Source organism: Oenanthe melanoleuca, chromosome 8 (assembly GCF_029582105.1).
Source record: "Oenanthe melanoleuca isolate GR-GAL-2019-014 chromosome 8, OMel1.0, whole genome shotgun sequence".
In the NCBI taxonomy this organism is placed as follows: Eukaryota; Metazoa; Chordata; class Aves; order Passeriformes; family Muscicapidae; genus Oenanthe; species Oenanthe melanoleuca.
This window is the reverse complement of record NC_079342.1, coordinates 22590181-22615158: the sequence shown is the minus strand read 5'-3', so window position 1 is coordinate 22615158 and position 24978 is coordinate 22590181. Positions and strand designations below refer to the sequence as shown.

The 24978-nt window shown below is 42.8% G+C and overlaps 1 protein-coding gene across 3 annotated transcripts in view; it reads right to left on the bottom strand.

Moving 5' to 3' along the window:
• Positions 1 to 97: 97 nt before the first annotated feature.
• The window catches only part of SMG7 (SMG7 nonsense mediated mRNA decay factor), a 48913-nt gene continuing 24032 nt past the window's right edge, over positions 98 to 24978 (bottom strand). Inside the window, exons 6-23 of one of the 3 annotated variants that reach the window (XM_056497598.1) lie at positions 24518 to 24589; positions 23385 to 23535; positions 22916 to 23051; positions 20722 to 20884; positions 19456 to 19612; positions 17139 to 17209; positions 16767 to 16827; positions 16252 to 16371; positions 15584 to 16019; positions 11864 to 12008; positions 10515 to 10655; positions 10267 to 10397; positions 9159 to 9524; positions 5104 to 5184; positions 4397 to 4556; positions 2929 to 3099; positions 2665 to 2816; positions 98 to 2168 (exon numbers count right to left, since the gene is read on the bottom strand). In XM_056497598.1, the coding sequence (XP_056353573.1) occupies positions 2055 to 2168; positions 2665 to 2816; positions 2929 to 3099; positions 4397 to 4556; positions 5104 to 5184; positions 9159 to 9524; positions 10267 to 10397; positions 10515 to 10655; positions 11864 to 12008; positions 15584 to 16019; positions 16252 to 16371; positions 16767 to 16827; positions 17139 to 17209; positions 19456 to 19612; positions 20722 to 20884; positions 22916 to 23051; positions 23385 to 23535; positions 24518 to 24589 (2828 nt within the window). In that variant the 3' untranslated portion in view covers positions 98 to 2054. Of the gene's footprint in view, positions 2169 to 2664; positions 2817 to 2928; positions 3100 to 4396; positions 4557 to 5103; positions 5185 to 9158; positions 9525 to 10266; positions 10656 to 11863; positions 12009 to 15583; positions 16020 to 16251; positions 16372 to 16766; positions 16828 to 17138; positions 17210 to 19455; positions 19613 to 20721; positions 20885 to 22915; positions 23052 to 23384; positions 23536 to 24517; positions 24590 to 24978 lie in introns of all 3 variants that reach the window. The other 2 variants (XM_056497596.1, XM_056497597.1) reach the window with 2 other exon arrangements.

The window sequence follows — 24978 nt, the reverse complement described above, 5'->3', positions numbered from 1 at the left end:
ACTTCAAACATTTTTCTGGCTTCTACAGAAACATAATGCATTTTTAAAGGCCTGAAGCCAAGTCACACAGGAAATAAATGCTCCACACAGACCTGGATGGAGAGAACATGGTTTAATTAAAGGCAAAGCTGATTTCGGCAGCTGCAGTTCTTGCACAGACAGACAGAAAACACAAAAAAAGCTTACAACACAAACCAGTTTCTGTTGGGGGCCCCTTGCCTTGCTCCTCCAGGTGCCGGAGGGCAGCGGGGTCGGACGCATCCCCAGGCCAGGTGCTCATGCACAAGTGGGAGGTGCAGCTGGGAGCTGGCGTGGCCGGGAGCGGGATGCTGTTCCTGGTTAGCTCGTCTGGGCTGCGAGAGTCAGTGACGGTGCAAACACGGGAATGTCGCAGCTGCCTGGGCGCACAGCTCGGACACACAGCGGGAGGGGACACACAGCGTGGGCTGGATTACCACCGGGTGGGGACTTCACTTTTTGGACTTGTTAAAGGAAATACAGCTTTGAAATGCAACATAGAACAGTGATGTTGCTAAGGTGGAGCTCGTAGGGAGCTTCTCGTACCCCCGAGGGTATTGGGTCTCCTCCGCCTTCCCTTTTTGTGTTCTCTGGGGCTGCCCAGACTCCAGCGTCACTTCGGCTCCTGCATGTGCTTTGTTCTGCAGCTGAATTCTAGTCCAGAGATCCTGAATCATCACACAAACCCCTACTGCTAAAAACAGCAAATGGACATTGAGTCTGTTTCTGTAACTTCCCTGGGAAATCTACCAAAAACGCTGTCCTTTTCTTTAACAAAACTTCCAGTCTTCCTTCCCCCTAATAAATAGCAAATAAAACATTTTTTTTCCTTTTCCCTTCTGCACCTTTTCATCTGTGAACAGCACTGTGCTGTTTCCGTGTGTCCATGGGTGCCTTGCATTTGTTTCTGGCACTGAAAGCCTGGGGCTGCAGCTGGGACAGGTTTCTGCAGAGCTGACCTGTGCCTCACCGGGCGTGCGGATGCCCCATGCTGTCTGGGCTGGCTGTCGGATTCAACCAGCCCTCCTGGACCCCTGATTATTTTCTGCCATGGTAATGAAACTACGAGCGTTTAGCGAAGATGGGAGGATGGAAAGAGAAAAAAAAACAAAGCAAACCAGAAAAAAAAAAAAACAACAAAAAAAAAACCCAGTGAAAGCTTTCTACCTACCTATTAAAATGAGTCAGGCTGTGAATGCACAGACTAGCCTGCCCTTTGTGGGGCTAGCCACTATGCTACAGTAAAATGTACAGGAATCACACATTAATTTAAAACCCCGTAGCAGTTACTTGCTTTTCAACATAGTGCTGCAATGCCCCATGTCACCCCTTATAGCTCAAACATCTACTGAGAGAAGGGCATTTCATGCTGGAGTCTCTAACCCACCCAAAGCCTCTGGATGAAGTGTGCCAAGTGCCAGACTCTCTCTCTTTCATGAAACTCCTTTGCTAGTCCAGGATACAGAGCCCCACCTCATCACCACCATGACCAGAGCAGCAACTGGGGCTTTCATTGCTACACACTGACTATGAAGCACGTCTGTGTACAGAATTCAGTGTGATCTTACTACTGAGATAGTAACAAAGACGTTTAGGAGTAATTTCAACTACATTCTCAGTCAGCGAAGCAATCATTAATGGATTCCTATTGTATCTCCCCAAAGAGAGGAAAAGGATTGAGAAGTTCTCATTGGCTTCTCCCATCTGCCCTTTGCTCTCAGCTTTTACTTCCCATGTGGCTGGGGACATGCACAATGGAGAAGGTGAGAGGCGGTGATATTAGGTTACTGAGTGAGCCAAACAGCAGTTCCTCTCTCCCTCCGAAGGGCCTGGGCGATGGGAGAGCTCCTGATGTTGTTTGCTTGCACTGCAGACGTTTTGTGCACACTCAGTGGGTTGGTGGAGCACTTACGCCCTCCTGACAGCAAGGAACAGAAGAGAGGGCTGCCACCTGCACAGGACTGTGTGTGCCAGTCCCACAGACCCAACATGCCATGGTTTATGGAGCCATTGTTGGAAGGGTTGCCTCCTGTGTCTCAATGCGGCGGATTCATGGCGCCTTGTCCGCGCTGCTGCTTCTGCTTCTGCTGCATCAACAGCTGCTCCAGGGCCGAGGGGCCGGGGTGCATCATGGAACTGGACCAGATGGACTAAAAACAAACAGCCAACACTAGCACCTCTTTGCATTACACAGCCCCTCTGCCAGATGGGAAAGCAGACACCAGCTCTATGTTCTCTCTCTTTAACACTCATACCTGACATCAGGAAAGTTAAATAGGCTTCAAATAAGAACTTCTAAAAAGAGGCTCCCTGGAAGAACTTTATCCTCCTCCTGAATCCTCATTACCATAAAAATTCATCCCACATTAACTATTACTAATTTTAGACTAATCAAAGTAATGTTAGAATTTCTTCCAGTTCTGTCAACCTGGGCTTATATCACAAAATCTCAAAAACAGCAAGAACTGGAAATTTGTGACATCTTCCTGCATTGGTGACACCTCCCACATTGCCTGTGTAAGTGAATCTGCAGGAAAAACTTTGGGCTTCTGGCACTGAACTCTGATGCTTCCAACAGGCTAATGCTCACCACTTGACTGTCCAACCTGCAGACCCGTCCTTGAGCACAGCCTCAGCCAAACCCACCTTTAGGCTCTCCATAAGCACAGCTGAGGAGTCCTCCATGGCAGGAGGGCCTTGGACTGCCCAGGTACCACTGGGAGCACTGGACTGGTGCCAGCTGCTCTCTGAAGAGGATGATGTTGTTGGAAGATAGTCCAGACCAAACCCTCCCATTGCTAAAATGGCAGAAAGACAAGTTCAACGTGACATGGCAGAAACAGTGCAAAGCAAACACCATCAGATGATGGTGCCTGACAGCCCCATGCTAACCTGGAACCCTGCACTTGCCTGGCTTATCTGTTTTCCAGCGGTCTGCCACTCTCCGCTCTCTGTTGTCTGGAGTCCCAATGGGCCCGAAGTTGGAGAAAGGAACAGAATTGTGGTTATGGGTTGGAGGGGAGCTTGGCAAGCTGCTGGGGTTGGAGGAGTGAGGAGACTGGCTGGCTGGTGTTGAATGATCTAGGGATTACAAGGGAAGAGGAAAAAAGGTCAGCAGAGACAGCAGGAGCCTTCCAGTTTTAAATTTCTTAGTGCTGCTGTAAGTTCTGCCATCCCCAGTTTGATACAATGCTGAAGGTCAGTTTTCATTCCCTCCATTACATGAGTGTAATGCAAATTCCTAAATTCTGAGTGAAAAATTTACAAGAACAGAATGACTGTTTAATGCTTACTGAAAAACAAAACCCAGGAAACCTCACAGGGGGTGGTTAGGCAAAGCCAGTTTTCCCCATGTCTCTTGAAGAACTTGTCTCTAAGTAAAAGAGTAATTGTCTCCAAGCTTGACAAACCAATAGAAAAATTGGATTAGACCTTGAGGAGTTTGCAAGCTTACAACTTCAACTCCCAAATCTGAGAATGTTTTACACTTATGTGAGTCTTAAATCAGACCAGAACCTAATTGTGAGCAAAAGAGGAGAGTGAGCACCAAGCAGGCTGTCCACAGGCAGAATGGAACAAATGAAGAGGTGAAGGGAGAGGGAGTTGAATCCCTGTGAGCTAAAAATCTTGTTAGCATAAAAGCACTTTGCAACTCCCTCCATTTCACCCACAACAGCTTTTCCTGGTTGGTTGCAAAGGTCCCCCCAAGCATCTCATCCAGCGTTATTTAAAATCCATTCATTTCTTAGATTCAACTAATTGCTCTCTCACACTCCTCTGGATTTTTAGTGAGAATAAATTATTACATAATAGTTATGTTTTATGCCTTTAAGATAATTACTAACAAAGAAGCTGGTTTGCTTTATGGGCTGTTTAACAGTAGAAAGCCAAACACAACAAAACTCACTACTGTTCTATTCTCCTCCACTCTTCCCTCATACAGTTTCTTTTTCAAATATCTGCATTATGAAATCCAGTTCCTCCTGCTTTTTCCAAAAAAACTAATACAAAGTATATGGATGTCTGAGTTAAAGCACTACTCCCCAAAGGCTGTCAGGAAACCAAGTTAAAGAGATTTGAGGATTTATCACCTCCTACATTTATCCTGCTCAACTACTTAAATTAAAATCCAGGTTCTTACACTGTATTAATTACAAAAATCCCCTCGTATTTCTGAAGATAGATAAAGTAAAACAGAAACCTTCAAAGACCTTGTCAGGCAAGTTTTGGTTTGTTTGTGTTTTTGTTTGTTTTTTTTTGGTTTTGTTTTGTTTTTTTTTTGTTTTTAATTTCCAGTTACATATAACTTGCAATTGGTTTAGAATTAACTCAAATCCTCTTAAATCACTAGACACAAGAAATGCCGTACCAGGATTACCTGAGCTGGCTGGAAGGGATGGAGACCATGGAGTCCCTTCAAAGAGAGAATAGAGTGAAGTCTCCTGATGGGCAACTGAAGGGGTGACTTCTGTTTTTGTGCTGGTATTCATGTTTTTTCCATATACCTCATTGAACATGCTGTTGTTTGGATATCTTTCCTGAAAAAAACCAAACAATGTAAGAGCTTATGTGTTAGATTTATTTCAAACACTTTTAATTAAACAATTATAGCTCAAAATATCTCCTGATTGCTTTTTCATTTCCCAGCCTCATCTTTTTTGACCATTTAATTTAACATTAAGTCCATCACATTGTGAATCACGACAGATCTCTCCTGGCTGGACTGCAAAGTCTTCACAAAATCTTCAGATTCCCAGTACTCAGAAAACTTGTATCAAGACTCTGCTCAATTCTCTGGAAGAGAACAGGTAATTCATTGCTCTGGAAACAAAAAGCTACACACCACAGCATCCTGAGATGCACATTTTCAGTCAATTTTATGACTTCACTGAGAGCACATGAACTCAGCAAGACTCAAGAGTACATCTGCAGAGATACAGCTAAAATGAATTTGGGAAGAAAACTGATAAAGGCAAAGTTGATACAGAGTTAAATTACACATCCATGTGGATTTCTTTCACGGTTTCCACTGGCTTAACCACAAGCTGAAACAGCAAAAGGTGTTGGACTCTGGTTCTCACTTACCTGATTTAGAGAAAAGCCACTGAGGGACAGGAAAGATGATGACTGAGACATCAATTCTGATGGTTTTTCCAGCAGGGACTTCTTCAGAAACCAAAAAGGGGAAAAGCACAGTTAGTGCTCAGTGTAGGAACCAAGAGGAAAGTGTGTAATCAGAAACTGCCAAAGTGGTTTTGGCCACATTTACAACTTGTCTTGCATTTAGCTCCAGCACCCTGGAGGACAGGAGAGGCAAGCTAACAAGTGCAAAAAATCAGTAGTTTTCCTACAACCTGTAATTAATAATCTACAAATCAAAAACATGACAGCTGAGAGTCTCAGACAAACCCCTTTGCCAGAACAGGTTTTCAAATGCAAAGTCTAATACTCTGATAAAGGGGGGACTCCTATCAAAAATACCTTATGGTTGTGTAAAACCTTGTAAAAGTGAGAAAACCTAGTACAAGTGAGACAGGATCCCTCCCAGTGACACAAGGACTCCTTCAAACAAGATTAGACTCTTGCATGTGGTTGCAGACAGAATATCTTTTCAATGCTGAGAGCATGCCTGCTGTAGAGCAGCTAATTGCTTTTGAAATTAGGTTTAGTAGTCCAGGGGTCATTTAGCACTCTCTCATTTCCATTATAAATTATTTGTAGAGAGGAAGGAAAAAAATTCAACCCAAATGTTTAAAAGAAAGGTTCCAAAACTCCCCTGAACTTTTTACTTCTATGTAAAGATATTACAGACCATGACCTTTTTTCCACCACCTATGTCACCTCCCTCTCATACAGCTGTTATTTCCAGCATAACATTTCTTGTCTTTCTATTTGGTTCTTACTGTGATTAAGGAGTGAAAAACAGTGCCTTTGAAATGAGACTTCAGAGTAGAAATAACTAAGTTATCATTGAAAGAAACCAAAGAAAAATTACTAAGCTTGGCTGGTAGACAATGAACATAACCCAATCTAGGATCTGGATCACCAAGCCACAGAATTAGTAAAACCGTAAGTAAAATGTGTGTGAAACAAAATAAAAGCTGTAGTCTTTTTATAAATAAACCCCCTCTTGCACTCTCACCAGCTCAGCATGTCAGATGTTTTAAAATTTATTATTCAAACCACAAAAACCAGAACTAGCATCCTTCTGTCTTTAACACAGTCACAGTACCTGGAATATATTTGCTTTCATCGTGTAACTTAAGACAAACAGCCTCATTTTCTTGGCAAGCAGCCCCTAGCTTGTTAGATTTTCAGTGACAGCTCATTACTTTGAAAGCACATTTTAAAAGACAGACAGAATTCCCACTCTGCATATCCACACAGCTTGCACAGCAAAGGATTTCCTTCCATTTTTCAGCAGACACAACAGTAGGAGCTTCAAAGGAAGCTGTTAAAGCAGCAGCTATTAGTTTCTTAGCAAAGTTATCTAATGAGACAGAAATCAGTGTCTGTTTTGTGGCTGGCTCTTTGGGATGGCGGGTAAAATAATTGAGGAAGAGACTTAATCAGAGATTTTGAGTAGTCACAAATAATTCTTTGTTACAGTTACTGACCTGAATGAACATGATTTAGTGAACATGCTTATAGCCATAGTAGAAAGGCACGCTGCCCTTTCAGAGGCAATTTAAAAATTCAACAGCTCTGAGACCCCCCCTAGGGAATTAGAAAGGTTTTAATACAAAAAATGTAGGGAAAAAAAACCCTCTGTCAAAAATGACTGTATTTCTGTAAGAGTTACTGTGTATTTATCCAGTGAATTGCTATTTTCTTCCAAAGCCATCTTTCTCTTTTTTCAATCTCTTCTGCATTGAATAGGGTAACACTCCCCTGCCTCTATGGAATTTTCATATGCAGATTATAATCACACAATCATATCATATCATATTGCAGAATGGCTTAGGTTGGAAGGAACCTTAAAACTCATCTCATTCCACCCCACTGCCCAGGGACACTTTCCACAATCCCAGGCTGCTCCAAGCCCTGTCCAACATGGCCTTGGACACTTCCAGGGATGGGGCAGCCACAGCTTCTCCCCAACCTGACAGGGAAGAATTTCTTCCTAGTATCTCATCTAAACCTATTCGCTGTCTATTTGAAGCCATTCCCCCTTATCCTGTCACTACACCCTTGTTCTGATGATGCTCCACAGCTCCATCAGTACCCCCTGGCCCTTTATTACTAAATCCATACAACTGCAAAAGAGCAAGTGCATTAAATGATGTGTCATGATGGATCAACAATTCTCCTGTGGACTGTACTTATAAAAACCCCACAGTTATTCTGATTTCTGAACAAATTAGCAGGCCTGGATTCAGTCCAAAAGCTGTAGCTTTCACCCCTGTGAAAACTAGCTCAAAGGTGAGGCAGGGAAGTGGACAGGAAGGATGGGGGAGAGAAAGGAGTTTCACATTTCTTATAATTTCGCAGAAGAAAGAGATGCCAATTAAGAGTGAGAAGCAGCAGTATTACATCAAATACATACAAAGAGGCTTCGTCCAGGAAGAGAGGCGAGAGGCCCCAGCAGAGCTGGGTAAAGATCAGGAGGGTTAGAGAAAATCAGCTCTTCCTCCTCCTCCAAGGCAGCCAGACTCTTTAACAGGTCCGGAGGAAGCAGAGGGGAGCTCTTGGGGTCCTAGTGACAGAAATGAGCACAGTGAGACAAGAGAAGGCAGAAAGAACAGCCAGAGCAGGAGAGAGAACAGCAAGAGGAGGGCAGAAGGCAGCATGCAGAGGACGAGGTGAGAACAGTGCTGAGGCACACACTGAGAGAACTCTGTGCAGAAACAACCACCAGCCACGCGGCCAAATGCTCATGGGGAGAGAAGAACACACAGAAGTGACAGCAGGAAGCTTTAATTAGCCAAGCATGTGCTTCCCCTTCACCCATGCCACATACTGAACCTGCTTCCACAGGCAAGGACAACTAACAAAATCTTATCATTCTTCTATAGCTGTGAGTAATTTAGGTTTCAAGCACTATCATGTTTGCATCTTCTTTTCTCTGCTTGAGGAGTTTAAATCCCAGAAGACTTATTTCCACTGGTGATCACTGCTATGCCAATGCTAGCTGACAAGCACCCTGAGCCAGTAAAACCTGCTCAGTGCTGGTCAGACTGGACATCTTTACTTTTGTAAGGGATGCTTAAAGCACAAGCATCACAGGCACAACTTCTCTCTGTAGCACAATGTGCTGGCACCTTGTAAAGGTTTCCCTTTTAGGAATATGGACAAGGCTTTGAGCCTGTCTCCATCTAAAAACCACAACCTGACATCAAGGTAGGGGCAGACTTCTGTACATTGTCTGGCTTTTTTCTCAGAAGGATGAGCGAGTGATATCAGCTCACCTTCTCCATGTCCTGAGTGCATATATAGAGACACAGCCAACCAAAGGTTTAAAAGGACTCTGTTTAAGCCTCCTTATAAACATCACCAAAAGCACTCACAGACAACTCCAGGGCTGTTAATAAATAACAGAGATTGCTGGGTTTATAAACAGCAACATGAAGCACGATTACATTAACAGAAGTAAAGTATTCCATTACTGCAACCGGAAGCTAAGGAAGTAATTTAGCTCTCTCAGTGTGGTGGGATTTTCAGGAAGAACGAACAAAAAAATCCAAGACAAGACCACTGCTACCATCCTTGACTGCTCAACCTATTGCAGCCTCAGCCATTCAATTCACTATAGCAGTGTTAGGAGTTTACCTAAAGTATAATAATTCAGCTGCAATTATTTGAGTGGCTTTTATGGTTTTCATCAATTGCCAGACAAGAATCTTGCCCAAAACTATCAGCTGCCATGTTTCTCAATCTGGCAGACACAGTGCAGAGATGGATGTCACATCCACACTGAACAAGACTTACATCTACTTGAAACCAAATCTTCAAGAGGCTGATCCTACACACAGCCTACTAAAATGGGGAATCCAGCACTTTGTGCTGGAACACCAGCTACTGATGTTCAGGTCTCTTCTAAATAGGTTCACATTGACCTACTCAGGACCACAGGGCATTCCTGAAACAGTTGCCAGGAATACCAGAGCATTAGTTTCCCCCAGCTGCAGCATGGATTTTACCTCAAAGGTCATCCTGGAGACAGCGTCCTGCTCGGAGCGGAAGACTCCCTGCCGCTTCCCCCTGCGGTCCAGGTTCGACTGCTGGCACATCACCCTGTTGTCCGTCATGCTATAGGAAGAGTCCCAGTAATAATCTGCCACCTTGACATCTGAGGGGTTCTGGTTATATGGCTCCATTGGGAAAGGCTTCATTTTTTTCTCCAAAGGTTGCTGTTGCATCACAGGAGGCTGTAATGACTGTTCAAAGAGCTTGAGGGGGTCCTGGGCCTGCAGGTAATAGGGCTGCTTTACAGACATGATCTTCCCCAGGGAGCCTTGGACTTGAGGGGGGTTCCAGAGCTGCTTCGATGAGTCTGTCTGTGGATACTGAGGCAGAGACACAGGATTTCACCAGCAGGGAGGAATAATTCATGTTACCTGAATGCCTAACTCCATCCAAGCTGTCATCCTGGCTCATGCGTGATAGCAAATCGGAATGTTTGTGGAATGCCTCTGTTATTCATCAAAAGTCTTTTCCATAGGCATCTAATGCTTTCTAGTCAAGCTTTAAACCAACAACCAAGTATAATCCTTACCATCCAGTACCTTTTAACCCAAAAACTTAAAATTAAACTTTAGTAGAGTACTGAGCCAGCATTTTGCTGCCCAGAGCACAAGCAGGGTCTCACCATTGGGTCCAGATTTGCCAGAAGGGAGATTTTCTCCAGCACAAGGAACTAAGAGCTGTAAGGGAACTGACACTGCAACCAGTTAGCCAGGAGAGTGCAGGTGGGGGAGGGGGGGGAGGGTCACACTCAGTCCTCATCACTCACACAAGAAAACTAGAAAGGCCTGAGGCAGACATACCACCTCCACACCTTGTCTGTATCAAACACATAGCAAATAGATGACAGAAAAGACATTCCATTCCAGTACATACCTTCCTTTCAGTTACAGCATCATATGTTCACACTCACCAACCTTCAGCTCATTTTCAAATTTGCCCAGAAGTTCACAATCAAAAAAAATTCTTTAACGACAATTTTGAAAGGTAATCCAGGAAGACAAGTCTCAAACGTTGCCACTTATTTTTAAATGAGGCCCAGCACATAGCAGAGGCCAAGTTTACCTGCTGGAATCCGGAGTGGTGTGGTGGGCTCTTCCCCAGGCCCTGCACAGCTTTCGTGGGGGACTGTTGCTGCTGCTGCTGGGCCAGAGCTTGGACCTGTAACTGGCTTGCGGACTGTGCTGTTGCCTGAGCTGGTAAAGATGAGAGGGGTTGCTGGGAAGGAGGTTGTGTTTGCTGAGGTCCCTGGGTCATTGGCCCTGGTCCAGAGGGCCGTTGCTGGCTGTAAGGAATGTGGGACTGTTTCCCACCTTGCACCTGGTTTCCTGCAGGCGAGTGAGCTGTGGGCTGGAGGAAGGTTCCTGGGACAGAAACACCACCTGGGAAGGTGTACCCCGTGCTCATGGAGAAAGCCACAGGAGGGGGGACAACATAGGTTGGAGGAGGAAATCCTGGAAGATAGAAAATGCACCTTTAATCACAATTTGGCAGAGCATATACTCTTCAGAAAACTTTCAGTGGGGGTTCCTCTTCCTATGCTGCTCACTTAGGAAAGGAGGCACCAGTCTGCACACATGCACTACAATGCCCTTCCTCACCTTGGCATGTGCATGGCTGTGATCACACAAGGATTCAGAGTTTGCTTTGGAGTTTTCTTGCAATATTCCAGGCACTGACAGCAGTCAGCCATGGCAGTATCTGAGGGTCATGTTTCCACATTCTTGTGTTCCCTACCTCCCAATCTCCTGGCTTTTTTTGACCCCCACAACCTTTTCCCTTCATTGCTCTCGGATTTTTGATGCTTTACCCACTAAATTTCATCCTCTTCAAACACATTTTCAGGGACTAAACTTCTGCAGGAACAAACAGAAGCAATCAATGCACTAAGTGTACTGTCTCCTCCCAGAGAATCACCAGTCTCTGGATCAATTTAGAGAGAGACAGATGGTACCCAAACAAATCCTCATATCCGTAAGATCAATTCTTTTCCTGTAGCTCACATTGAAAAGCCAGGTTTGGAAGACAAGCTTTAATTCTGTGTCTCACAGGTCAGAGTTTATGCTGACTTTTTTTGCCCATCTGTCTTATATTGAGGAGCTCCATGCAATTGGTGAAGGAAAGATACAGCTTCCAGTTACTCCATGAGCAAACATAGACAGCAAGGTAGGACAGGCAGACTCCACAGCAAAATGGGACACACAGCACAGCAACAAGTAAGACCACACAAATTACAGCTTCAAACATGAACACCACTACAAAATAAAGTGAGTTTTAAAGCAAGCAGTGTGACTGATCTTTTTCAGCAATGGAGTCTGAAGTACAGGGAATGCTTCAGAAGCAGTGCTAACAGAAAGTTTTGTCATGCTCAGACTAACTACAGGAAGAGCCTAGCGTGAAGTCCCTCGATCTCACACCCATTAAACCAGAAGGCAGGTGGCAGATTTCATGACAAACCTCGATTCCAAAGCATCAGGAATCTTATTTATCTCGTTTCAGTTCTGCCATGCCCCTTTTTACTACTTGATAAGATGTTCAACAGGAAAAGCCATGTTCATTAACAGAGCCCCTACCTTCCTGAGGCTTCTAGAGGTACCAACCACTATTAGACTGTTTCTTCAGTCAACAATAAATGACACTTCAAAAGAATGATGCAAATTACCTGGCCGGCTAGGAAGGGGAGGGAAGGCTCCTGGGTGATGAATAGGGATGAACTGGGAACTGCTGGCCTGACTTGGAGTCTGAGTTACAGGTGTTTTCCTGGCTTCAGACACCGGAGTCTTCCTCATCTCTGTCTGGGATTTCACCTGATGCAAAAGAAAGTACGAAGAAATTAAATAATTTTTCCTAAACTTCCACATTAACCATATCATGTTTCAAGCCAAAAATTAAACTCTCAGATTGTCTGAGTGATTATTTTCTTTTCCCTAAGTAATTGAGAAAAGTTTGGACACAGAGCCCTCCTCACTGACCTCAAGCAGATAACCCTGCATGTCCTCAGGCGCTTCTCACCTCACAAAAGCACTCAAGGATATTTACTCAGAAGATGCAAGAGGCTCCTTCTCTAGCACAACAGTGAGAAGCAGACATAGTATCTCACACCATCCAAGGAACTTACCATGCTGCTCACCTGCAGTGTTTAAAAACAAAGTGCAGATGCTTCTCCTGGAAGGGCACTGCTTCAGCCTAAGTCACGCTACTTACCTGCAGAACCTTAAAAAACAAACACTGCCACATTCTTTCTGGGTACTTCTCTCAGCCTAATCCATACAGTGAGGTATGTGCACAAACTCCTCCACACTATTCCACACTATGGAATTCTTTGGACCCAGAGCATACAAGACAAACAGCAAAAGTGGTTCACCTCATCCAGTTTACTGTGTACCTGCAGGGTGTTCTGTTAAAAGAGCTGCACCAGTTAAAGGCAGAGAGAAGAATGTAATGTAATGTTTACCTTATTCTGAGTCTCCTGTGGTCTGGGTCTTCCTGGGGAGGAAGACAGAGGGGAAGACTACTTTCCCTTTCTGTTCAGCTCAGCAGAACTGCCTGGAATGCAAGATGGAGCAGGCAGGAAAAAGACAGCAAGCAAGGAACCCGGGAAATACAGAAAGGGCCCAGGAGCAGACCTGACACCAAGCTTCAAAGGTGAGTGAAAGAAAGGGTTGTATCAGGGATCAAATTAAAAAAATCCAAACCAAACTATAACAACAACCCCCACATCATAACTGTGTGAGGTTTATTTAGACATTTCGTGCTGCTGAGTTGAAAGGAGTTACAGGACAGCTGTTTTCTGCCAAATAACAGTAGTAAAGGGACAGATGCATTAAAATACTTTCTTAAGTTCTTTTTCAAATTTAATTTCCCCATTTAGAAATTATAGGAGTGTAGGGTTCTTTCTGCATTTGTAAAATTGGGAGGTTTGGGTGGATTTTTCATTTCCCACTAGAAAAAGTCTGGAGTAAACTGCACTTCAAGGTTCCGGCTGATGCTAAACACCACGAACAATGCAGGCCCTTGCTCGTGCCACATCTCTTCATCCTCCAGCACATTCAGCATATTTAACTTACATTGTGCTGTCCCTTTTCCCTCCACAATAAGCCAAATATTTTTATAACCCATATCAAGCACTATGCATTATTTTACGGAAATGCTGGAGAATTCAGAGACACTCTTCCTGCCATGGCATTTTAAAACTTGAGCTCTATCCATCAAAAACTAAAGTATGCCATAACTAATTTCCAGAGGATGGCTTCCAAAAGGCCCCCTGCATGATTTACAGTTAACTTTATAAAAATCTAAAGCACTAAAACTGATTAATCAAGACAAATTTCAGTTCCTTCCTTGCTTCTATTTGATATCACCTCAGAAGTGATTTACCCCCACAATATCCCTAAGTGTTCCTACACAGTGCTTGAGAGAAGCACCATTTCATCATAGAGACCTCTTAAGAGTATGCAACATTTTGAGTTAGTCTGCACTGAACTTCCTTGGCTCCCAACATTATCTTCCCTAGAGAGCAGAGATTCAACCCAGATCACATCCTGCCTGAGCATGCAAGTCTCCCATGTATCTGCAAAGCAGGACTGATCACTTCTGTACCACATTCTTCACATTTTTGCCAAGTAGGAACTGCAACATTTAAGCTTTTGAAGGCAATGAACTATGTAGGAAACAAAGTGTGAAATCACCAGGAGTGCCAAAGCACAACACAAACAGTCCAACCAGCTGGTATGAAACCTACACTGGTTTCTCAGTGTGGAGGGAATCAAGCAAGCCCTCCCTCTATTCTGGAGCAGGTCTGGGTAATCAAATCCACCAAATTATAAGAAACAAAAGGCATTTCACATAAATACAGCTGATGGAGTTAAAAAGCCAAAATTAATTCCTATTAAAGAAGAGAGAAACAATAACAAACAACATCAGATCAGATTCTGCTACAACTGGGTTTGTTGTATCTTAAGACTAAATCAAGCAAATTTCTGATAAATAAGCTATCACTTCTACCCAGAAAGCTAACACAGTCCTCAGATCTGGTAGGTTTTTATCGGGTAGGTTGAAGTCCTTATTTTGCAAGACAGGGGCACAAAGATCAAAACTGGGAGTTATGCTCAGACATCCAGATGCATTTGGAAAATAACAAGGAAACTTGCTACTCTAATTCACCTATGTTGGTTTTCAGACACCAGAATCATGTTCCATGGTTTCTACAGCCTTTACCAAAACTCTTTGTACCCTGAGGTATGGCTCCCCTGGCAAAACCAACTGAATAATGCTGCCAGTTCAGACATTCCATTTCATAACCATGATGTTTAACAGCAAATAATCAGGAGGAAAACGGGGAGAATAATCCAAGGCTCCTAAACAACACAAGCTGGAAAAACTGAAAGAGATGGTTTATCTAGTCTGGGGAAAAGACCTCAATTGCACAGGCCTTTGGAGCAGCTGCACAGAGGAAGAGTTATTCTGCAGACCTGTCCTGGGAAGCAGCAATGGGCTGGCAAGGGACATAAAGTGCATTAGGAAATAATTTCCACTCGCAAGAACAGTGAAGAACCAACAGTTTCTCTAGGGAAATAACAGAGATCTCCACCACTATCACTGAATGGTTCCAGTCATCATCAGGGAATGAATGAGACACAGCCAAATTGTCCAGGTACAGATCAGATCAGCCCTGACACTCTCCTCATTTACTATGATGTAGTGGAAGGCAGACTAGCAAATTCACTGCTTACTTGATATATTTCATATGTACTGCTCAAAGAAATAGATAAAAAAGCATGCCCCCAAAAACACAACTGGTAAAAGAGCAGCTGATGTGAAAACAGAACATTTTGAGCAAGTGCCTGAGCACAGATTGACGATTCAGGAGCATAGTGGCTTTCCTTACTTCAACAGAGACACCTGATTGCACCCATGCTATAGAGGATCTTACTCCACATATATACAATTTGGTGCTTTTGTGACACATTCAGTTTATTGAATGTGCACCAGTCAACTGAAGTGAAAATGCAGAGTACCCAGTTCCTTCACAACAGACCCCAGAATGGCAAGAGCATGACTATGACCTGGCCACATGAACTGCCTCGGTGGCCTATATTTGTGGAATGGGTAGAAATCTGGTTTCAGGATAGTTATAGCACCTCTCATTGCAATCTTTTTTCTCCTCTCTCTTTTTGAGATAGCATCAAGGAAAAGCAAAGAGATGCTAAGAACACCATCACCTGATCTTTAAGGTAGAAGTATTTTATATTACTGAGTGTTAGCTGCAGCTGCAGGGCCCACAGCAAGACCTCAGTTCTACCATACAATATACAAGCAGTGACTGCCCTGACACAACATGGCACTCTCTCAGGCACAATATCCCCCTGAGCTAAAGGCTTACCTGAACTGCCACATTCTGCTTTCCTGCTTCCTGCATCTTATCCAAGCCACATTTCTTGGTCTCATTCTTTCTTTTATTGTTATCCTTCTTCCCATCATTCTTATTTGCTACTATTCCTTTGCTAAAGTCCCGTCTCTCCCTCGCTATGTCCTTTGGGGGGTAGATGCGTCCTTGCTCTCTGTTCATCTCCCGGGGCTTGATGTTCTCTTTGAAGGTGACCATTGGCTTTTCTCCTGCATCACAGCTGTTGCTCAGGCTTCTGCCAGAGGACAGCACTGATTTGAGTCCAGGGCTCCCATCAGCACACAGTGGCTCTGCCATGGATGTCTCCTGTAAGGTGAGACTCTCTTTGGCTTCACTAGGGTCCTCCAGTAAGAGCTCCGGGATTTCTGTCACAAACAGAAGCTTTCCTACCTCATTTTCACACTGAATCAACCTGAAAAAGACAGGAAGGAATTAAAAAGCAAATACATAAACTACATTACTTATCATAATCAGTCTGAAGGAATAGCATGCAGACCCACAGAACATATTACTAGTGCTGTCAGCATCTTCTGCTCACATTACAACTAACTGATGTGTTGGACAGAGAAAAATAACATTCCACACTTGCACTTGTGACACCTCAGCTTCCAGTAGTGTGGGAAACACAAAGTACTTGCAATTACCTTGGCTGGTTATCAGCAATCCATTTGCCTGTGAAGATCAGGCGCTGTTGCCGTATCCGACGTTGCTGCCCTTCTTTATCCCCTGTAATTGCCTGGTGGCCTTTGGAAAAATCCAAGTTCCTAGTATTGATACAGAAGAGGGAATATTAATTACACCATTACCCTCTGCAATATGCTATTTTTCTAGAAATAAAACCTGTCAGCATTGCTCTATTAAAAACTGTGAACTTTTACCAGATATTATTCCAAATATGGCTGTTAAAATACGTCTGATTTGCATATGTAATTCTCATCTGGTAAGATACATCTACATTAAAGAGGTTCAGTGGAGTCATAAGCAGTATTATAACCTCAAGAATCTCTTAGGGCTAACACCATCCATTGCAGTTTTGAAGAGACCAACATCAATCTATACAGCAGTAAACATACGTAAATAAGACACTGTAGGGAACAGGCCAATGTTTATAGAAGTCATGACATCAGCAAGGGTGCACGATCCTTCAGCTGCCACCCACCTGAACGAGGGTCTCAGAGCCAGGAATCCTTGCAACTCAAATTCTTCTGGAAGGGGGGTTGCTGACAAACAGACAGTAAACAGCATAAGGAAAGCATGAAAGCACTGAGCACAGTATCACAGCAGATACCTCAGCATGGTCTCTATACATAGCAATGCCTTCTATTAACTGGTCCACCCCACGATCTGAGGAATACAGGAAGGATAAAGCAGACCAGTCTGCTCAGAACAAGAAAAAGCATTTGCAAAGTATTCACACGAACTAATACAAGAAGACAACTTGCCTCCTTATTTGCTCTTCAGTTGTAATTTCCCACATCAGCAGGAGAAACATTGTTTTTCCCAGTTCGTTACAGACTACAAGTGTCCTTACCATTATTACTGGATAGATCTTCTTCATGAGGCTGGAAACTATTTAGAAGAGAGATCAGCCAGGGCCATATGCTAAAAATTAGAAAACAGGCAAACCCTAAGTGAAAACTGCAGAACATGGGATGTGTTTGCTTTATCAAAAAAACACTGAATGCTGTTAACATCACAGTTTATATTAATCCTCTGATTCCAAGAAAAGTTTCTTGCAAAGTGTCAGTGAAAAGACCACTTTCTTGAAAAATTTACTATTACTAAAAAACCAACCTAAATTTCCCAAGGAAGCCAGGCTCCCACAGCACAGTGCTCATTATCCAGCAGGTCTGAGAGCCTGTTGTGAATTTAACCAGACCTAGAGCATGAGCAAGTGCTGCAAGCACCTGTCTGCAATTCATGCTTTGCAGTCCAAAGGTGATGGCTCTCAAGGCACAGTCAATGAATCAGTTTAGGCAGCAAAAGCATTTATCAGCTGTGCAGAAGTACTTCTGCTCCCTGAACAACACTATACTGTAGTGCTGGAACATTTACCACCAAGGGAAAAGATTCTAAGGAAGGGTTGCACCAAGAAAGACCATTAAACTAGAGGTGAACTTGCAGTCCCCTGCCTTGCCCTCACAATACCAGTAACAAGCAATGAGTGGAAATTCTTCCCAAAGTCCCTGGAGCAAACAATTTTAAAATCACACTGATCACTGCATAGGTGGTTAACATTTAACTGCAAGCACCAGGCTGCTTGCTCCTGTTTGCTAAAAGCTCCCACCCAAAAGTCCAAAAATCCTTCTGCTTTACTGATGGAAACAACAGAAAACTATTTCAAGATGCCCACTGTGCTCAGTGTAGGAGAAATAAATGTGTCCTCCTCAGCAAGGCTTTCAGCCTTCATCCAGCACATGGCCTGAAGAATGCACCATGCCTCCAACAGCACTGTACACCCTCAGCTGCTTTCCCACATGGCTGTAGGCACAGACACCATGATCTTCATCATTATTCTCTACACTACACTGAGCAACAGCTCATTCCCATGACTGACAAGGAACAAAAGAAGGAAAAAACACCCCAGAGGTCTTCAACGAGGCAAGTAAAGTTAGTAATATGTTGTCCAGAAAATGGTTTCCCTCAGAGAATCCCAGAAGGGTTTGGGCTGGAACAGATCTCCCACCCTCTGCCATGGGCAGGGACACCTTCCACTACCCCAAGGCTGCTCCAAGCCCCATCCAGCCTGGCTTTGGACACTTCTAGGCATGGGGCAGCCACAGCTTCTGTGGGCAAACTGGGCCAGGGCCTCACTGCCCTCACAGGGAAAGATTTCTTTCTAACCAATCTAAATCTACCCTCTTTCAGCTTAAGGCTATTTACTCCATGAATTACTACCTGCATGTCCTTTCTACAGAGACTACTTGATACCAAGTGGGTATCCTGCCTATTAAAATATAAGCATAAGTCTTCCTTCAGGATATGCGAATGGCCAGAGTTATCATCATCTCAAAACCATATCTGAACTCTTTTCCTTAATCTTTCCTTTAGGAATTCTGTGGTTTAAGCTCCCAAAACTCCATAGGGGTTTTTTTGTTTCTTATTTAACAAACTAAAAGTTATAGGTACCCTTGTTCCCCATGCATCACACTCCTTTCCTTGGAGTGCCCATCTTAAGAACAATGCTCATCCAGCTTTATCAGTAATAGTCACTCTGATCCTAAGAATCACCTTACAGAAACACTTTATTGAATCACAGTAATTCATGTAAAATTAACAGACTATGTAAAAAAAAAAAAACCAACAAAAAACCCCCATGAGTTTAGAGCAATTCAAGCCTTAATTTATGAGATTAGTGGCAAGTGCAAAATCAGAGCAACAGTCCAGAACAGTTGTGCCTGCACTGACATTTAAAGAGCCCTCCAATCAAATCTAATCAAAATTTAATTCCTAGGTGACTACATTCCAGCATTGCCCAAGTGATGGCTTAGTGCATGAAATTAAGGCAAGTATTCTCCTGCCACTTCCCCCAGTAATCTGAGAAATCATTATACTAGATAAGACAACAGGAACACTCAGTAGTTATGCTCAAATTGGACATTATAAAACAGATTCCCTGATTGTAAAAAACTTACACCAAACCTAAAGACAATTAAATAGTCAATTTGCTCATGTAACCAAAAAGTCCCATGTTTTGCTTTATGAACTTTCCAGCAAATACACTCTCTCTCATTTTGGTATCTGTAATGATAAGTTGTATGATCACTCTTCCCATGGCTTATTTGTGGACCAACAGTAATTAGGAGCTTCATGCAACAAAATGTAACAAGAGAAAGATTAACACTCACTACCGTCTTTCATCAACCACTGCCTCCTGGAAAACACTGGGCCTAAGTTTCAGCCAGTCCATCGAAACCTTCACAGCTGGAAGAGGATATGCAGCCCCAGAGTCCTCCTGGTAGTCATTTTGTAAAGGACACTTGCACAGAACTCCAAGAAATGACACTAGAAACAGAGTAAGAGGAAAAAGCAAAAGAAAAAACTCCATGATGTGGGAATGACACTTCAAAGTTGACCAAATGACCTAATCAAACATACCCATCCCATGAACCCCTATTCTAAGAGCTAATTCTTTAGAACAAGGCAGCCCAGCTACCTCAACTTAAACAATCCACCAACAGATCACAACACAGGGCTTTTCAATAGTTTTCTACTATGCAGCAAAATCTTGATGTTTATATCTCTTCAACTGTCATGGCAAGTCATTTTGGTAAAGTTTAAAAAATCATGTGAGCTAAGCCCAGTGCAAAAACAGTCACTACTCACCTATTTCTTAGAAATTATCAACTCAACTACCTACCTGCACTTTATTCACTTCAAACAGCAGGCACACAAATGCACTGGAGCTCTGCAGATGGGCACCCAGCCCAGACCCTTTAGGGCACAGAAGCTGAGAAAGAGTAACCACACACCAGTGTGACCATGGTGCCTTCAGAATCAACACTAGGCTGGAACTTGGAGAAATCCAGCTATTCAGAAATTTAGGTGTTGACAAACAAGGCCAAGCTGACAACAGGCTCAATAAGGTTAAGCAAATCAGCATTATGTGGCTAGAGCCTAAAATGCTTTGCACTCTCACTTATCTCCTGCTTGATATTACTAAAGGCAAAGAAGTAGCAGAGGTCCTGGTTGACTCAACTTCAACTTCAGGTCCTGTTGAATCAGAACCAGTTCCATTCAAAGCAATTCCAACTGTATGCAGCCAACTGGGGAGCAGCCCTCAAAGAGGAGGGGGTCTTGTTTGGACCAGTTTGCTCACTGCCAAGCTGGATCCAGTTTTGCACCCAAGTTAAAATGTTCTTTCAGAACCAGGAAAATGATGCAGAGTACTGTAAAGCTTCAAACACAGTAAGTCTGGACACAAATCCAGTGTTAGTCAGCACTGCTGACATGAATGATCCTGTGTGACCATCATCTCTCACAACTTTCTCCCTAATGTCCATTCTCGGCACTTACCTCACAGAGCCATTAAGCTAAATCCTGACAGGAAATTACTAATGGATTCCACATTAAAATCAAGAGGAATACAAAAATCAATTAGCTCCCACACTTACTGAAGAGAGCCAGGAGCTGTGTCCAGCAGAGCTGCTCATCCTGGCTGTAGCTGTGCTGCTCTGTTTCGTTGCTGAAGTCTCGCAAGTGGTGCAGCTGGAACAGGTTGATCACAGTAATATGGACTAACTGCTGAGAGTTGAAGGCCTTCTGGAACAGCAACCTCTGCAACAAAGACACAGGGTGTCTGGATTTTTAGATGGCAAAACACACGCTTGAAAGGACTGGTAGTTGCTCCTTCACTGCTTGACTAATGTTTCTGCCCTTAGGCAACCTACAATTTGGATTTTATTTTCAGGTCATCCCTCCCAGCACAGCACTGGGCTTCTCAGGAGGACCCCACTGTTAAGCACAAGGTTTTTGCTTGTACACCAGCTCAGACACACAACAAATCAACACCCCCTTTGCATATGGTTCTCTTCAAGAGTGCAACTTCAAATGTGCAGTGACAGCACTGCAAAGGCCCATAGATCCACTGGGTTTGTCTGCCTTTCAAGAAACCAGCATGGAGAATGTGATATTTTTAAAAAACACCCCAGGAAAATTTAACTACTGCATGGTTATGCATTAAAAACTAATTCCACACCTGACTTCATGGGTCACAGAATGCCTGGCTTGGCTGAAATAGCGAGAGCTATTTACAAATGTTTTACACTAATTATGCTGGAACAGACACCTTTCTCAGGACAGGAAAAAGAGACTTCAAGGATTTTTGTGGGAAGAAAAAAGGAGTCAACAGATCTTCAGACACAACAATCATGGAATCAGGTGGATTAACTAGTGCAAGCATCAGGAAAAGGTTTAAGGTCCATGTTCACCCTAGACTCTCTCATTTAGGGCATGAAGCACTGTACAGCTTGACAACTGAGACTGGCAGAGCTGCCAGCAGCAGCACCCAGGGCCTGACTGAATGCTCCCAACCCTGCAACTGCTCTCCTCAGAGTTAAAATGAGCCACAAAGTTAAACTGATTCACTACCATACAGCCAACTTCACATCCACATTCAACTTGAAGCAGAAGAGCTGCTCTTTGATAAATTAGGCTTTATGTTGCATAATATAAACAAAAAAAGGTAATATAAGCAATAAAGCAGGGGTCAATTAGCTGTTTTAACACTCTGGATCAGTCCAGAAAATGAAGACTGTTTCACATGCCTAAGCAATGTCTGTAATTATTGATTCTGTGGAAAAAAAAACCAGTACGTGTTCGACAGCCAGCATCACACGTGGAAAGAGAGAGATAATTATTTCCTTTTGAAACAACATAAACTGCCTGGGTTGGAGCAGCCTACATTGAAAGCTAATTCATAGCAAGTTCTATGGTTTATAAAATTTATTTTGAAGACAGTGTGACCCTAGCTGTAGCAGAATAATTCAAGACAAAAAAGTGTAAAAGGACACTGTAAAGAACATTTGTGATTTTTTTTTATATTGCTCAGACCACGTTCTCCTTTTTGAAAAGCATCCACTGCTCTATTGAACATATCCATCCTCCCCGTTTCCTTCCCACAAATTAGGAAGCTGAAGCAGAGAGTTTCCAAAAGGCATTTACCAGTTAACACTATGTCCTCTCTGAAACTGTACTACTTTGCATAAATACCTTATAAATTTCTTTTGTTTGATCTTTGCTGTATTGTCCAACATAATGAGCTGGGTATGTAATCAATTGGACTCCCGGATTTTCCATGGAAAACATGCTCTGGCATAGTTCTAGTTCTAACAAAGTAAGATTGTATGGGACAATTTTCATGGGCAAACTGTTGACAGGAGAGGCAAGTTTTCCGAGGCAGATTAAAAGCAGCCTTAATAACCACTGGGAGTGAATGAAAGCCATCTCAAAAATGAAGCTCTCAAAATTCCTCAGGCCACCAAGCCAAGACTTCACAGATTAATCAAGTCCTTTTCATAGATATCCAAGAATCATCCAAGTTAGAGAGCAGAGAATCAACAGTGGTCACTGAATTCTCCTGTATCTCCACCAACAGTGGACCATGTGTCAAATGGGAAAAAATCCCTAATCTTGGCAGAAGTCACCAGAACTATCCAATGTTAGCTGCAATGCAAACTTTCCCTAACTGGCCACTTGAACTTCCTGTATTTTATCATGTGAAAAAATGATTACTGGACTGTAATTTCAGAACTCAGCTGCTAAAAATATTCTCCTCAATTTACTAATTAGTATGTTGTTAGAACTAACCTTGAACTGTTCTTCCAGCTTTTCTCGAAGAGGGTTCAGCTTCTCCAAGCTCTTACTCAGGTACACATGGCCATGAAATTTAATAAATGCCTTGATGAAATCAGACACGCTCCATCGAGTCTTCACCTCATCACGACTGCAATTAGAATAGAAATACCTGATTCAGCCTTTGGAATTACACACACCTCACATAACACTACAGAATTACTCCAAAATGAGGGAGGAATGTCCATGCAAAGCTACTTTTCATGTTTTCACAGTATGCTTATTTCCTGCATTCACTAATCACAGTCAGGAGTACCACAAACTACTTTATGTTCCACACACCTGTGAGGATGCTCTGACTGGACAAGGACTGAGGGATTTCAGTTTCCACTGCCAAATACAAATAACTTCTAGCAAGGCAGGTACTTTTAGAAGAAGTATCTTCCAACTTATCTGAGTGCCAATAATTTACTCTTAGTCTCACCTTTCCAGTGCTTTAGAAAGTGCTTTTTGTAGGTTAGTGGAGGCAGCTGGGAAAGGAAACTTCACAGCAATGCTTCTGCAGTAGTAGAAAATTGTGGTCAAGTGGTCTCCTTTGGAGGAAGCTAGGATAGCCAACTGATTATAAGGCTGACCTAAGGGAGAAAAAGACAAGTTGTCCAACAAGTTGTCCTGGGGGTGAAACATGCTAGATTTCAGAGTATGTGTGGTCACTTGGAAAGGGATCATACAGTCCTCAGTTCAACAACAGACAAGGCTCAGATCCATCTGCTGACCCTTCCAACCCAGCCTTGGATCTGAGTACCACTTCAGTGAAAAAGCTTCTAAGCTTCTAAATTTGTGGTACATCAGCTGTTTGGGGGATTTTTGTGGGTTTTTGTTTGGTTTGTTTGTTTGTGGGTTGCTTGTTGTTCTTTGGTTTTTGTTTTGTTTTGGGGTTCTGGTCTTTTTTGGTTGTATTTTTTGTTTGTTTATCTGTTTTGCTGCCTTTTTTGTTTTACTTTGGATGGAGAAGGATTGGGTATGGAGGTGTCTGATTTTGTTTGCTTGTTTGTTTCAGGGAGTTGAATTTTTGTTTTGTTCAGTTAGAATGCAACTGGTTATGCTGGGTTTCAGCAGCCCAGCTCAAAAGTGACTTATCCTTCTATCACCATCCCTACATTTTGGGTTACTGGAAGACAACAGCTAAAAAGCTAGATCCCTGAACTAAAAAAATCATTAACTCCCACGAGCAACTTGAAAATCTAATTTTAGCTGCTAAACTTTATAAATCAGCATGGTAATAAACAATGAAAGAAAAAAACTGATGCTGGTGTAAAGCAAGTTTTCACTAATTGCACTTCATAATATAAGAATGTAACAGAGTATAGCAGTAGTGAAGACCTGGAGTAAAGCTGTGTATTACCTTCCTTGTTACAAAATCTGCACAAAAAGGAAGTGACACAGATGGTGCAAATAACCATTATCTAAATGACTGACTGACCTGAGGCTTTATTGTATGGTTGTGTGGAGAAATTGGAGAGGGATATTTATATAAAAGCCCAGATTATCAACTGCCACAGAAGAAAACAATACCCCAAATCTTCCTTTGGAATTATGAACTGAAAAGGTACTCACCATTAGAAGGGACAAGCTGAGCTGCATGTCTATAGTAAGACTCTGCCTGGCTGGTCTGATTCCTATAGCGAGCTAAGAAAACAGCAAAAAAAACAACCAAGTTGAGTTCCAGAATTCCACTCCCCTGCAGTTACTTTCACAAAATGCAACTTACCTGATGAGCATTTCACTAGTATTTCAAAAATAAGCATCAGAAGAACGTGCAATTACACCAAACAGCACCAAGATTTGACATATTCAATTCTGAGGTGACTGTTTTGCCTCAGACTGAAGACTGTCTGATGGACAACAGTGCCAAGAATACCACATACAGAGAGCTAAAAATATTTTTCATAATATTTTATGATCTTTGCATGATCATCAACTAGATCTATTTTCAGGTTGTTCAAAAACGAATGGCAGATTCCTGTGAAAAGAGAACTTTCTACAATACAAAGTTTTACTGAAATCAAGAAAGAAAT